Raw genomic sequence first — 15,153 nt, 5'->3', positions numbered from 1 at the left:
GAAGTTCAGGTGAGATCGTGAGCAGAGCCAAGCATTTGAACGTCACGTTTGAAGATGCTCACGTTATTTGCAAGACACCTTCCTTTACCTGCAATTCAAGTCGGGTTATTTTTTTTTTTTATATCTCTTATTTGCTGAAGTTACAACTCTTGCACAACAGGTTGAATAGCACCAATTCCATTTTTCACCAAGATGAACTAAAATAAATTTTCTTTTGAATTCCAACTAAGGTCAATCTGCAGGTAATCGAATAACTTTCAAATACTAACAACCGGCAAAAAGTAATGCATAATTTTGGAAACAGTTTTTGGTAGAACTTGCGCAAGCAAATTTTAAACCTTTGAAGGAATTCCTGATTCGATTCTGATATGTGCATAAGCAGGCAGGCCACTATCAATAACATCGCTTTACAGTAAAGCACCAATTATCAGACACCTATGGTTAGAAGAGAACTGAGAAAGAAAGATTGACGCCTAAGAAAGTTCTTCAAATATTTAGAAAATTTTGAGCTAAAAGTCTAATTTTAATTTTTCTCACGTTAGCTTATTCCCTTTATGACGTATTATCTGAAAGTTAAAAAAGTTCGCACTTGATCTAGTAATGTGCAAAGTACAATCCGTTTAATAAAGGCTAGAGGTACCGCAATTCAAATTATATATATTTTAGAAGGAGATGGACAAGAATTTTAAGAAGTCCATTACTTATAAAAAGTTAGTTTGTCACTAGATGTCAAACTTCATAATTCTTTTTTTTTTTTTTAGAAATCCTTTATAACTAACCATGTTTTAAGAATATGTGCAAAGATTAACATCATTAGTATTAATATCATCAAAGTCCCTTCTACCCGCCTTCCAGATAATTAAAATTATGAATATACTAGCTGAATACCCGTTCTTCGCATGGGGTGATAAAAAAAATAATCAGTACTGAACAAAATTACGAAATCAAGAACAAAACTGGCCGGCATATAACGACATAATTGTAGAGTTTACTGGAAGAACCAAGTAAGAGACATTTTAAGGGTATTTATGAATCAGTAAAAATAGCATGCAGTGGTGGCATCAATATATGTATATTTTATGTAACAAAATTGTTTTTGCTTTCACTTGCATTATTTTGCATCATAAGCATTATTTTTATTTACAAATTAAGTAGTAGTAAATAAAATAAGATGAATAACTATTAATTCCGCCTTCTAATAAATCGGCAATAAAATAGTCCGTAGACCACCTTTTTTTTTCTTTTTTTCCCTCTTACCCTGATTATAGTCTCTCTGAAAATGTCACTAAAATCAATTCGTTTTTATTTATTTATAATTAGTTTTTCTTCCCGGTAGCTTTACGTTGTTATATTAAGCAAAACACGGATTTTGTTGATTCAAAACACGGATCCCATCAGAATTGTGGCTAGCATCACTTGGCGTGATAATATTGCTCGCGGCCAACTCATAGTCAAAATTTACCGCAATCAAGTAAATTTCTCCGGTACAGTCCGCAAAAAAAAAAAGATATCACCCTGAATAACTTTTGTTCTAATGATCGGATTTTCACGATCTAAGCGTCGATCTTAATGGTTCCCGGGGGTGACCTCAAATATGCTAATTAATTAGTGCTAACTATTAATTAAGTTACGAAATTAGACACAAAAACGTACTTTCTCTGAATAAACATGTATTTTTTTTAACATATTTGGATTTCTAAGCTTCAAAATATAGGGGGTAGCCGCAATCTGGGAAATATGGTCCCCATAGTTTGGTCAGGAGAGCGATCCAAAGTTCGTACCCGTTAATGTTAATTTCACTTTTTACGTTTTTAGTCATATTTTCAAAACTAATGAAGCAATTTGAAGAAAATTGCGCCCACTCATAAAACTCATTTACCCAAAGATAATTTCATGAAAAAAATAATTTTTAGTAATTATTAATTATTTTTTATTATTTAATTAAATTGAGGATGAAAAAATTTTGAATTATAAGGTAAGATTTTTTTTATACCATAATAATCTACATATTTTTCAATACAAAAATCTAAAGTTTCAACTGTTTTTATTTATTACAAGCTGAAAAAAATTAAAATGAATTATTTTTGAAAAAATAATTTGGCGACAATAAAAAAATGATTAAATGGGGCGATTAATATTAAAATGTGATAAACTTGCGAGGAACTTGACTTCTCGCGCGTAGTGTAAAATTTCATTCATATTTTTTTCGCTAATAATCGTTTGCTAATCCTTTTATTTTTATTTCTTTCAAACTATAAAATACGATGTTTCTTTTTAGTCATTTAATAATTTATTTGTAATTTAGTAAAGAAATTATAAATAAAGCATTTTGAATAAAAAACACTTTATTCAACGAATGTCTAGTTTTATAAAGGCGTGCTTCTGATAGAATATGATTATGCACCAGATTGTGCTTACTTAATGTGATTATTTTTTAATTTTTGATTTTCTTTTTCAATAACTGATACAATTTCAATAATATACATACGTATGCATAGATTTGGAATAATATATTTATCAATTTCTTGAATATATATTTTATAATTATTAATACGAATGCGTAGTCAACATTTTTAATCATCTTAAAACTTCGCCCGGTGGCTGAGCGGTAGCGCTTCGCGCTGTCGTTCCTCGGGCCGGGCAAGGCTGACTCAGCCTTTCATCCCTTCAGTGGGTCGATAAATAAGTACCAAGCATGATTGGGAACTAAACACTGGGGGTTCCGCGTTCGGCTGACCACCTGAACGGAACATCTGCTCCTGCACCCCAGAGCCCTAGGTCCAGAAAACTGAGATGGGCACAGTAGGCCTTGGCCCTCCATGGGCTGTCGTGCAGCTGAGTTTAGAGTAGAGGTTTTTAAAACTTCTTTACATCTTATATATCGCCTTAATCTTAAAATAAATTTGTAAATTACCTGTCTGTGCGTGTTTCGCAGAATTATTTTTCTAACTTTTTTATTGAATTTTAATGCAATTTTTTTAAAATTCTATTATGTATATTTTTGTCCAATAATATATTAATCAATCGTTTAAGTACTTTAATTTATGTTTTTCTTTAAAATAAAATTACTTTTTAAATTATTGCTAAGTTCTTATTGAAAGAAAACTTAGAATTATTGCCAGCTATCTGAGAATTAAATCTTGTTAAGAAATTAAAAATATTCTACTGATCACACACAATATCATTCGAAGCAGAACAGCTGACTATTTACTAAAAATACTATTGTTTACGAAAAATGAAGATAAATTATTAATTTTATTTTTTTTATTGCTTCTTATTTATTCGAGTAATGAAAAGTAAATGCGTATGTGCGCACAGGGGAAAAATTTAACAGATTGTTTTGTTTTTTAAATGAACAAAAAAACTATGGGCATCCAATTTTAATTCAACATTCAAAGAAAATCTTGTGCGCTAACCCTTTTGTCTTAAAAAGTTGAAAATATTTGCTTTAAAAGTTGTTTGTATGATTTCTCAACTTTTGCACAGTTCAAAAAAATATTGCTATATCAGGAAAATGTTTGATATGCCTTGTTTTGTTAAACAACTACTAAAATAAAAAATTGTAAAAAGATTAGAAAAACGTGCTATTTTTAGAATCATCATCTCAAATTGTTCTTTTACTCCATTTGACTTTCTTCTTCTTAAATAACTTATAATCATAGTTTTAACACACGTTTTGAAGAAATTATGTAAACAAATTCCTAATATTTCGTAATAAAAAAACAAGAATATTAATGATTTATTTATACAGTGAAACCTGCCAAGTTGACCACACTTGTAAGTTTTACATCTGAATAAGTTGACCTCAATTATCAAGAACGGAAATTTTCCTACATAATAAAGAAGCAAAACCTTTGTAACTTGACCACCTGTCTATCTTGTATGTTGACCACTGAAATAAGTTAATTTTGTCTAGGAGTATTATGAAATTCTATTCTAAAACCCTCATAAGTTGACCAGAAAAAAAAATTCAGCAAAGTTTCTGTCATTTTGCAATGTATGTTAATATTTCACTTGTTTGGTGAAATAGTGTAAAAAGCTAATCTAAACCCTTTTGTGAGTTGACCATCTGGGGAAACTGTAGGGACTCAGCTTTTGACCATTCATTGAAAACAGGTGTGTTAGTTGAAAAGTTGCTCTTCCAGTTGCAATAGTGAGCAAATAGGCTTATATGTGTAGTAATAACAGAATAAATTTTGAAGTGTTAAAATAATTTTGTTTTGTTAAAGTTTTCAATGTTTTCGTGTTCTGATATTTTAAGAAATTATTTTTATTAAACACTTCACATGCATAACTAACAAAATAATTTTTTTTAAAAAGTTAGTTTAATATTAAAATTATATCTGTGTAACAAATTGAAGTTCGTTTAGGTTTAAACACATTTCTTGAGATATTCATTTGGCCATTTGCTAAATCAAATTTTTAAGTCAAGTAAAAAAAAAATTTAAATGTATAGCAACATGTAGGAAACGAAAAAGTAAACAATGTCCCACCCCTTCTATAAGTTGACCACTTGTCTACGTTGGCCACTAAAACAATGCACATGAAGTGATCAACTTACACAAGTTTTACTGTAATTGTTTCATTGAACCAGAGTAGTTAATTGTTTTCGTAATAATCGGCCTTACAACTATTTAACTTAGATTCTTTGGACTAGGCGTCACTTCATGCATGTCTTTCGAGATTGAAATTTCAAAGATAAAATGTAAAAATTACAAGAATGCGTAAGCTGGTTTCAATTAACAAAAAAAAGGGACAAAATCGTTGGCAAAAGAAGTTATCTCATGAAAAGAGTGTCAGAGTTGAAAAAGTATTGTAAAAACTGTAACAATTGTTACTCTTGTTTAATTAAGGGTATTATAAACCTAATTTTCTTTTAATCATGTTTTTTAAAGAACTAACGAAAGGAGTGTGTAAATAACATCAACTCGTAATTTTCTTCGTGTTTTTTTTTTGTTTTTTTTATTATAATATTGATATATATATATATATATATATATATTATATATATATATATATATATATATATATATATATATATATATATATATATATATATATATATATATATATATATATATATATATATATATATATATATATATATATATATATATATATATATATATATATATATATATATATATATATATCAAAATGCTTTTAAAATGCCATATAAACTTTATTAAGTTTTACAATTTTATCGAAAATAAATACCGTGATTTCTATAAAATTTTGCGATTATGCATCAGAATAGCTATCTTTTTTCAGGTCCACCTTTGCTTGATCACTTTTTTTTCCTTTCCTAAGAAACTCGAAGTGAGGGGCAAAAGCATTTAACCCTACAACTCTTCATAAATTTATGATAACTTATGAAAATTGGTTTTAATTCGAAACTGTCCTACAAATTACATTAAAACAGCTTTAAAAAAATAAATAATGTCAGATAAAAAGTCAAAGATTCTATAATCTTGGAGAATCAAAAATAATTTATTAATTTATTTAAATTTCCTTTTTAAAGGAGATTTAAAAAAAAAAAAAAAGCCCAGAAAGCAACGCGAAAAATTCTTTTGGTTGCTTAGCAACGAGAAGCACTATCTTTTCCCATCTTGTCATTCATTCAGTTTCTTTATGGTTGTTATAAATTATTTCCCCTTCTATGGCGAGGTAATTTGGCATATTTTTAAACCATCGCCAGATATATAAATCCTTATTGCGACCTAATTTACAACCCATTTTTTTCGAAATTTTGTCTACCCCCCCTATTTTAAGGGTCAGGATTCCAAATATGTAAAAAAAAATGCATGTTTATTCAGAGAAAGTACGTTTTTGTGTCTGATTTCGTTACTTAATTAATAGTTAGCACTAATTAATTAGCATATTTGAGGTCACCCCCAGGAACCATTAAGATTGACACTTAAATCGTGAAAATCCGATCATTAGAACAAAAGTTATTCAGGGTGATATCTTTTTTTTTTTGCCGACTGTACATATCCCTTTCAAAATAGCGTAAGACAAGACAATAATTTCAACACTATCATTAGTTTAAATTCAAAGTTAAAAACAAGAGAAAAAATAATCTTTTTGCAGGAAAGGATTTTTTTCTTTCTTATGTGTTAAATTTAGAAAATTATAGGGTTGTTCGATAATTTATGTCGTTTTTTTCTCATAGATGACTTGAATTGCATATTTAATGTAGTAGTGATTGCGTGGCTTATATTATTGTATACTATTTTGAAGATTAGACTTTAGACTTTCTTTAGTCAAAACCAGAGCGTCATTAGTAAACAACAAGTTGGCTAAAAATTTAGTTGAAAATGGACACTCAAAAAGAGCATTATCGTCATATTTTATTGTTTTACTTCCGAAAGGGCAAAAATGCGGTGCAAGCTAGGAAGAAATTGTGTGAAGTTTATGGTGAGGACTGCCTTACTGAACGCCAGTGTCAGCGTTGGTTTGCTCGCTTTCGTGCTGGAAATATGTGCAAGATGCACCACATACTGGTCGTCCAAGGAATCAAACTATTGATTCAAATGTCTACTGTCGTCAACTATCGAAATTGAACGAAGAAATCAAGAAAAAATGCCCTGCACTGGCCAATCACAAAAGAGTTATATTTCATCATGATAACGCTAAACCCCACACATCTTGGATAACCCGTCAAAAATTAATGGAGCTGAATTGGGAACTGATGCCACATCCACCCGATAGCCCTGACTTAGAACCATCGGATTACCATTTGTTTCGATCCCTTCAAAACCATTTGAATAGTTAAAATTTTCGATTCCGATCAGGTTATTAAAAATGAGTTGGACCAGTTCTTCGTTTCTAAAAACCAAAGCTTCCTCGAATGTGGAATTTTTCAACTTACCGAAAGGTGGCAAAAGGTCATCCAACAGAATGGTCAATATATCATTGATTAATATTTGTTGTTAATACAAAAAAATTCACATTGAAAAACATGAAAAAAACGACATTAATTATCAAACAACTCGATATTATGACAGTCAATTTTAATTTCATGCCCCTCGAAAATAGGACACCTGTTACACAAATAATTAAGTCATAAAAAGCTAGATTGTCACTAATTCCAATACTTCTGTAAATGTTAACTTGTTTCAGAAGGTATGATGACTAATTTCCAATTTAATATTAATAACTAACATAACTTCTGTATTAACAAAGCAGAAAAAACTCTTCTGCATACTGTAAACTTAAATTATAAGCATACTCACCCTACAATGAGTTTTGTGCGAAATATAAGCGGCAGCGTACTAAGGCCGAATTATTTAAAACATACATAACTTAATTACATCTTTTAAAGACTTCATCAAGTTGTTGCAATGTTGATGTATTCCATATTCAAGAATTTAGTTGTGATGTCCACCATCATCATCCTCTTATGAATTTATGTTTAGAAACTTTTATTTCTTTATTTTCTGTTTTGGCACTCATTAATTATTAAAATTAATTAACTCTTCTTGCATAGGAAAAGAAAAATATGATCTTCTTTAATTCTATTGAATTTAAGTTTGTGGTGATAATGGGTGTACCAAAAATGACAGGAGATTTGAAAAATCAAATAACAAAAAGGGGAAGAGCACGGTTTGATACGTTCTGCTCAAGAAACTAAATTATTAAGGTTTAAAATTAATCTCTAAGTTCACCAAAAATGACGCTGCTGACTATCGAAACACTTTACCAAAATGACTACTATATGCATCAACAACGTGGTACAGAGAACAAAGCTAACAGCCGATCGTGTAAATATTTTAGTCAAATTGGTCAGACATGCAGCAGAGAATGGTAATGGTAACAGCTAGCAGGGCCACCTATTGACGAACTTAATAATTAAATTTAAAATTAATGAGAAAAATCGTTGGTTTCCTCAGCAGATGCAACAAACCGTAAATTTCTATATCCCTGCGTTTTACTTTGATTGATTTTTGAAATCGTCAGTCAATTTTCGAATACAACACACAGTTACGTTTTGAAAAACGTCACATTACTTTTGTCGGATAGGATATTTTCATAAAGAATTTCAGGGAAGTAAAATTGAATTTAATTTATACAGTGATTAAAATACTAGAACTAACCTACACTGCTTGAAAAAGTATATTTCACTATCAACTCTAGCCCATCTAATTGTGCCGCTCTGTCAGAAAACGCTTAATTTACAGCAAACAAATAATACCTCTATAAAAACAATCTTTGTGCCATTTGTTATTAGAATATGTGCATTTTTTAGTAGAATAAAAAGTAAAAACAGAGTCCAACTTACGAGATGAAAAGGCATTAACGATGTCTCCCACTTCATCCAGATCTGTAGATCCCAGCCCCCTGCTGCAATTAGTTCTATTCTAAAATGAAAAATTTAAGAAACAAAATATCAGAAATTGCTTAATCCAAATTTTTATGCAAGTACATAAGATTTATTAAAAAAAACATCAGCGCATAGTCAGTGAATTTTCAAAAAGATTCATTGTTAAATTAAATGATTGGATCTAATTTAAATGGAAATTTAAGAGGACTAGGTCAGAGATGGCGAACCTGTGGCTCGTGATATATATATTTTGGTGACACGCAAGAAATTTTAAATCACTTTTATTCAACTACATTCACTGAAGACAGGCACTTTATTTTATTTTATTTCACATTTTATAACTGTCATTGAACAGCCGACCCAATTTTTGGGATTACGACTACTTATGTTCAACTCCGCAGCCTTGTAATTTTGAACTTAATCCAGAAGACAAAGGAACTCCAGGATCAAGTGAAATTTTGCCTTCGTGGAGAACTTTATGGAAGCACGACTGCGGGCAATATTATGACATTTTCTAGGAAGATAGGGTAACTTGTGACCGGGTGGTCATGCTATGGAAGTCCATGTCATATGCTTATTCGGAATAACACATTGTTCATAGTCAATAAATTTTTAAAAAAAAAATTCATTATTAAATTACGGCATCAACTTTATTCTGTAAACATAAATTTAAGAGAAAAGAACTAGGTCAGAGATGACGAATCCATGGCACACGTGCCACTGTGTGACACGTGATATATTTTTCGGTGGTTTATATTAAATTACGCAACATGAATAAAGTTAACGCAAGAAATGTATATCAAATTACTTTAATTCAACTACATTTCCCAAAGACAACATTTTAAAATAATCTAAATAAAAAAATATATAATTTTAAAAAGTTTTTTGTAGTGAAGAATAATAATTGAAAAATAAAAATTTAAAAATTATAATTTAAAAAAATATAAAATAATAAATGAAAAATTAAAAAAATTATAATTTAAAAAAAAAAGGACTAAAAAATATAAAATAATGTTTTTCAACTTCATACATATTCCTATGATCTTAGAGATTGTCATTAAAATTGGTGAATCTGAACTTTTAATAGCTTTGAAAAATAGGTCTGTAATTATAATCAGAAAATTCTTGAGTTCTGGAATGCCAATATAGACATATAATCATGCGAATGAAATGAAGCTATTGTACATTATGTCACAAAGTATACCTCAAAGACGGGACCAGCAAATGTAAACGAAGGTGTGTAGACAAAGCAATTCGGCAAATTAGTCGAGAGGAAACTACATCGCTGCAAAGCTATTCAAGTCTTACTTGTAAGATTTAAACGAAAAACGTGGGGCGCATGAAATACATAACATAATAGTTCATATACACATACATGTACACATTTTCTTACTCATACACAGCCACATACACATTCAGATACAATTACAATTACAGATATACATACACATATTCACATGAGCACACAAACACACATTAATATAACATTACTCTCATGTATTAATAGAACTTTAATTTTAAATTAGGGATACAAAAATCTTTATAGAAAAACAATACCTTTACGACTTTCATTAGTTTTATGATGACAACCAAAACAATCTGGAAATGAATGAGGAAAAGCTGGATCCTACCACGTGATTTTTCAGCCAATAAAAATACTCCGACAATAAAAATCTTTTCACCTGACATGTAATACTAATTTGAAATAATGGAATCGAATACAAAAGACAATCGCGAAAATAATAATTTTTTTTAAATTTTAATTTTATTTTACTTTGTCTTCTTTCTCTTCATTTTCATACTTAGTTATCCAGTTCTGAACTATGTGCCAAATTTGAAGTTTGTAGCTAGTCGGGAAGTTTAAAATCGATTACAAAATTCCACCCGGACAGACATACACGAAGGCAAGTTAATATAAACGTGGTAAAAAAATCCTCATTACAAGCGATTATTATCAAAGGTGAATTCAGAAACTAGCATGTTTGAGGGCGCCATTATGACATTTTCCAGAACGCAAAGATTACTAGACCATGCTATGGAAGTCTACGTCGTAGGCTTCTTCTGAGTAAGCACATGACTGCAATGAACAGTACGGTGATAAATTAAAAATTATGAAAAAAATTGCAATCTAGTAAATTTGGACTATCAGGGATCTGTCCAGGCCAAATTTACTACCGTTTAGCGGTACTTTCACAAATTCAAATTTAGGAAAAACGGTAGTTTCACAAAATACTTTTTCTTAAAATTTTATTTTTGTATCCCATAAGAAATGAAAAATCCATATTTTTGCGTTGATTTTTTAATATAATTTTTAATTTTCACAAATTACGTCTAAATTTTCACAAAATAGGTACCTTTCAGAAAAACCTAGACAGACCCCTGACTATGTGGTGAGCAGATGTGCTCATCAATGAATTTTACAAGAAATCGCCTTGTTTCAAATTTAAAACAAGTTGAAAACGAAACAACAAATATAATAACACAATGTAATTCTGTATTTTGAAACAAAAGCAGTGCCTTACAAACATTTTTTTAACAAAAAAAAAAAAACACTGTTCATCATTTGAAAATAATAAACCATAATTCAACAGGCACACAGATCGAAAAAAGTTCGCCGTTCCTGAACTAGGTCATTCACTTTGTCCCATATTTTCTGCCGATCTATTCCAGGAAGCAATCAATTTTTTTTTATTGATTGTAATTCATTTACTTATTCTTTAATATTATGCACCAAAAGAAAATATAGCAAAATTTATGAATGAAGCCCGCTCTTTTTTTTTAAGCATTTGGCAAGATAATTGAACTGTCACTAATCAATGCATAGACATTATTTGTCCAGAACACAATCAGGATCGTTTTGCACTGATACTTTAACGCAGAAATTTCCAGTATTAATAAATAAATTCGTTTGAAAGTTAGAAATGTTATAAGTGTATCTTCTAGCACATCCATTAAAAAAGTCAAATAATTTAGGGGACTTAAAATAGTGAAATAACTGCTTACACTATACGATACGAAATAATTATTACTGATATGTTACTAATTCTAATTTTGAATAAGAGATATTTTAAAAAATGAAAGAAAAAAATTTCTTTAACAATAATAAAACATTTTATTTAACAACCTTAACGTTTCAATAGAAAGGAAGAATATTGGTAAAAAAATAATAATAATAATAATAATCTGATTTCTATTCTTACCTTAACTGTTGATGGCCGAGGGGGCTGGGACCAGCAATTTCCCAGCCTTTCATTACGAGCCATGACACGACTCAGCTGCACCTAATATAAAAATAAAACAAAAAATGTATACCATATTATCTTCCAATTAAAATATGTACAGAAATTCAGAGCTAGAACTATGTATTACAATGTACTTTGTAAAAACAACCTATGATAAACAAAATAACTTAAAGACAAAATCTTAAGATAACTTAAAGACAAAAGCAAAGGTGTTTAGTGTAAATTAAAAAATGGTTTGATTCTTGTTACACTCTTTATTACTGAAGCACAGTGCGCAGTTAAGAGATATTTTCGGAAACAGTGTTTCAAGAAGGCCTTATTTGAATTGTAGGACGTCAACTTCATCTTTACTTCCACGCTCATTCAAGTAATTGCTATTTTATTTTACAGCTAGAACACCGCCAGCTTATCTCGATTGTCCTAACACAGAGAATCACAAATTAGCAAGATAGAAAAAAAAATACTCGTTAGACTTGAAAACTCTGTGACTAAAAAAATAAATAAAAATAATATGGTTATTATGCAGTACTATACTCTTTGTTCATAGAGTAGGAGTCTCAAGGTTACATGATTTCCCCACTCTCCGAACTTTTCCCTCCCGCTCCCGTGACATCCACGTGGTATGCTTTTTTTCACACGCCAGTATATTTCCACTTCAAATTGAAATGCACAGCAGTAAGAAAAACAAAGTTTTTCGTAACTATGGTAACAGAAAGGGGAAAAGTGTGGTGATTAGGAAAATCGCGTAACCTTGATATTTTTAATCTATGTATTCATATTCGAAAGTCAATTGATAATTGGAATTCGTATAATCGATATTCAACTAATGTTTACATATAGGTACTAGACGTCTTTGGTAACCAGCTCGCCCCCTCATGAACTTACTGATTCAAAGCACCACATTGATCTAGCTGCAATAAACAGCATTGCTATATGAATGTTTTCTTCTCATACACAGACTCGTCACTTCGTGGTTTCATTAATTAAGCTCATACAGTGGATTACGTACTTAATTTGAAATAAAACAACACAAAGGAAGGTCTTAAACAATGACAAATATTGCAAGACGGAAAGATGGAACTAGTTTTCGGGTTCGCTGTGTTGCTGCATTCGGTTCAATGGATGTTCGGCGGGCCTTCAGAAACCCACTGTTTCGCGGCTCCACTTTGACATTATTGTCTTCGGCAGCGTAACTCTGACTAATTGCTTGGTTCTCTCTCATGAACTCGACGTTGAGCGACTTTCAAGCGATTAACAATTGGGTACTTGCAACTCTAAAGGTGATTATGCCTAGCCATCTGAATTAAATCAGATCTAATTGGACACATGTAAGCGAAAAGTTTTTGGGCATAAATTATACAATTCTCTCTAATTGAAAAAAAAATTGAGATTTAAATTTTTAAAGACATATTTTCTGAAATTATCATGCACACGGTTTACAGCATATTGAAACAAACTAACCAATACTAATAATGCCACATGAACATAGAATAATATCATCCACATGGCTAAAAAGTACAATATGCTTTTTTAAATCGATAAAAAATTTCAAAAATGGCAACACTGTTACAACACAAGCTTAGTAACTTATTGTTCTGATTGAAATTGTACTTTACTTTTCTTGAAAGATTTAATGATTACTTTGTAAGATTTGCTTCCTTAAAAGTCTTAACTCGTCACCAACATTGTTTTTTAAAAACAAGAATGTAAAATATAATTGCATTTAACTAAGCATAGTGATAACCCTTACAAATCCAACAAATCCCGACAGCAAACAAAGCTATACATATATTTAGTGATATTGCTTGTTGAGAACACTAATTCTGAATTGTCATCCACCAGCCCTTTTCCCTTACGTGTATTTACTCGTTTATAATTTACGGGCCAAATGAATATAGATTGGAATGGTGTTAATTTTATTATCAGTATTATAAAAATATCCAGATATGAAGATTGATACAGTAAGAGTGTTAAAAAAAATTTTTTTTGCTTTAAAACTATGCTTAGAATCGAGTTAATAAACTTTTTGCTATCAAATAAGAGTTTTAAAAAAAATAGACTTTTAAGCCCTGCTGACAAAACACTATTGTATCTACTAACAAATTGAAGAATTTTAATGATTTTCTAAAATTTTTCTTATTTATTTTTTACAACTTATGCTAAAAATATTGTAGAATCACCCATACGGAAAGTTAAAAATCTGAAATATATTTTAGTTTTATTTAAAAAAAAAAAAAAAAAACACTTGCTTAATTCCGCTTTTTTTTTAATTGCTTTTTTTTAATACTTCGAAAATACTACACATCCACTTTAAAATATTATATTATTTTAAACATTTTATTTCATTACTTTGAAAGATAATGTCATACTTTGACTATAAATTTTCAAAACAAATATTTTTCTTTTTACACTAAGAAATAATTAATTGGAATAAAAACTGCATTCACAGCGGACCCCGAATGATAGTTTTATTTTTTTTTTCGGCGACCCTTCTTATAGAAAGACATACTCCTAATCTAAACCGATTAGCATTGAAATTAATTTTTTTATTTATATCGTATGCATTCATAAGATTAATTCTAGTTTAATTTGTAACTTTCAAATAGGATTTATTAAAACACTTTTAAAAGCAAGAACATTAAATTCTGGCATACGATTTATTCCAATACATTCAAACAAAAACAAAAAAAAAAAAAAAAAAAAGAGGTTGCTTAAATCCAGATTATCTCATATCAACACGAAATAAAAATAAAACATTATACTTCGGATTACAAACCAAATTATTCACTTAAATTATTTTTATTTGAAAAAAAAATTTCTTGAAACAAAATAAACTCTTAAAAAAATAATAAGAGTGCAACACAAGGAAATCCAAGTGAGTTCTAGGAAAATAGACATAACATAATATTGGGAGTAGCCTCTATTATGCAAGAAAGCTTTTCAAGGTCAACTTCTCTTGGGAGAATAATTTCGAGAAAACGCGTGCCATCATTCCACGGTATGCAAGTAGCATACATACACATATTAAGAAGAGAAAAAAAAGCAATAATCAAAGCGCATACTTTCTTGAGCAGCGCGGCAAACGTTGAGGGGGAATAGAATTGGCAAAACACAGAGGAGGAGAGATGGGGGGGAACAGGGCATTGCTTTATGCACGAATAGCATCGTCCCCTCCTCCACGAAATTCCCGAGCTACAAAGCAACTGCGATTTCAAATCCTTGAGCCAGCAAAGTGTCATCATGCGCCTCTCCCCATAGAGAGACACAAGGGACCAGTCGAAAAAATTAATGCGCAATATCATAGATCCATTCCATTTCAGGTGACAAGATTATGTAACCGTTAAGTTAATTATCATAGTGTTAATATTTTATAGGTTGGACAGAAGCTAATTTGTTACCTAGAATCTGAAATTTATCGCATCTTAAAAAATCAAGGAGGAACAGAAGAATGTAAATTAAAATCGATTATTTAAATTTTTTGTGGATGGAATTTAAAATTATTTATTATTCGGTATTTTTCGTGTATTTTTTATGATTATTATACTCACAGGTTAATTTTTTATACCCACAAAACAATATTATTTGGTT

General features: G+C 30.0%; 1 protein-coding gene across 2 annotated transcripts in view; it reads right to left on the bottom strand.

Annotated features, from left to right (window-relative positions):
* LOC107440564 (uncharacterized) overlaps positions 1–15,153 on the bottom strand; it is a 69,911-nt gene that overhangs the window by 36,124 nt on the left and 18,634 nt on the right. For both annotated transcript variants that reach the window (XM_043050415.3, XM_043050413.3), the window contains exons 2-3: positions 11,524–11,604; positions 8,282–8,360 (exon numbers count right to left, since the gene is read on the bottom strand). In XM_043050415.3, coding sequence (XP_042906349.2) covers positions 8,282–8,360; positions 11,524–11,576 — 132 coding nt within the window. In that variant the 5' untranslated portion in view covers positions 11,577–11,604. The remainder of the gene's footprint in view (positions 1–8,281; positions 8,361–11,523; positions 11,605–15,153) is intronic.

The sequence above is a fragment of the Parasteatoda tepidariorum genome, chromosome 6, assembly GCF_982258835.1.
Source record: "Parasteatoda tepidariorum strain Cologne lab strain chromosome 6, Ptep-v5.0, whole genome shotgun sequence".
NCBI classification, from domain to species: Eukaryota; Metazoa; Arthropoda; class Arachnida; order Araneae; family Theridiidae; genus Parasteatoda; species Parasteatoda tepidariorum.
Note: the sequence above shows the minus strand (reverse complement) of the source record. Positions and strands in the feature narration are given on the sequence as shown.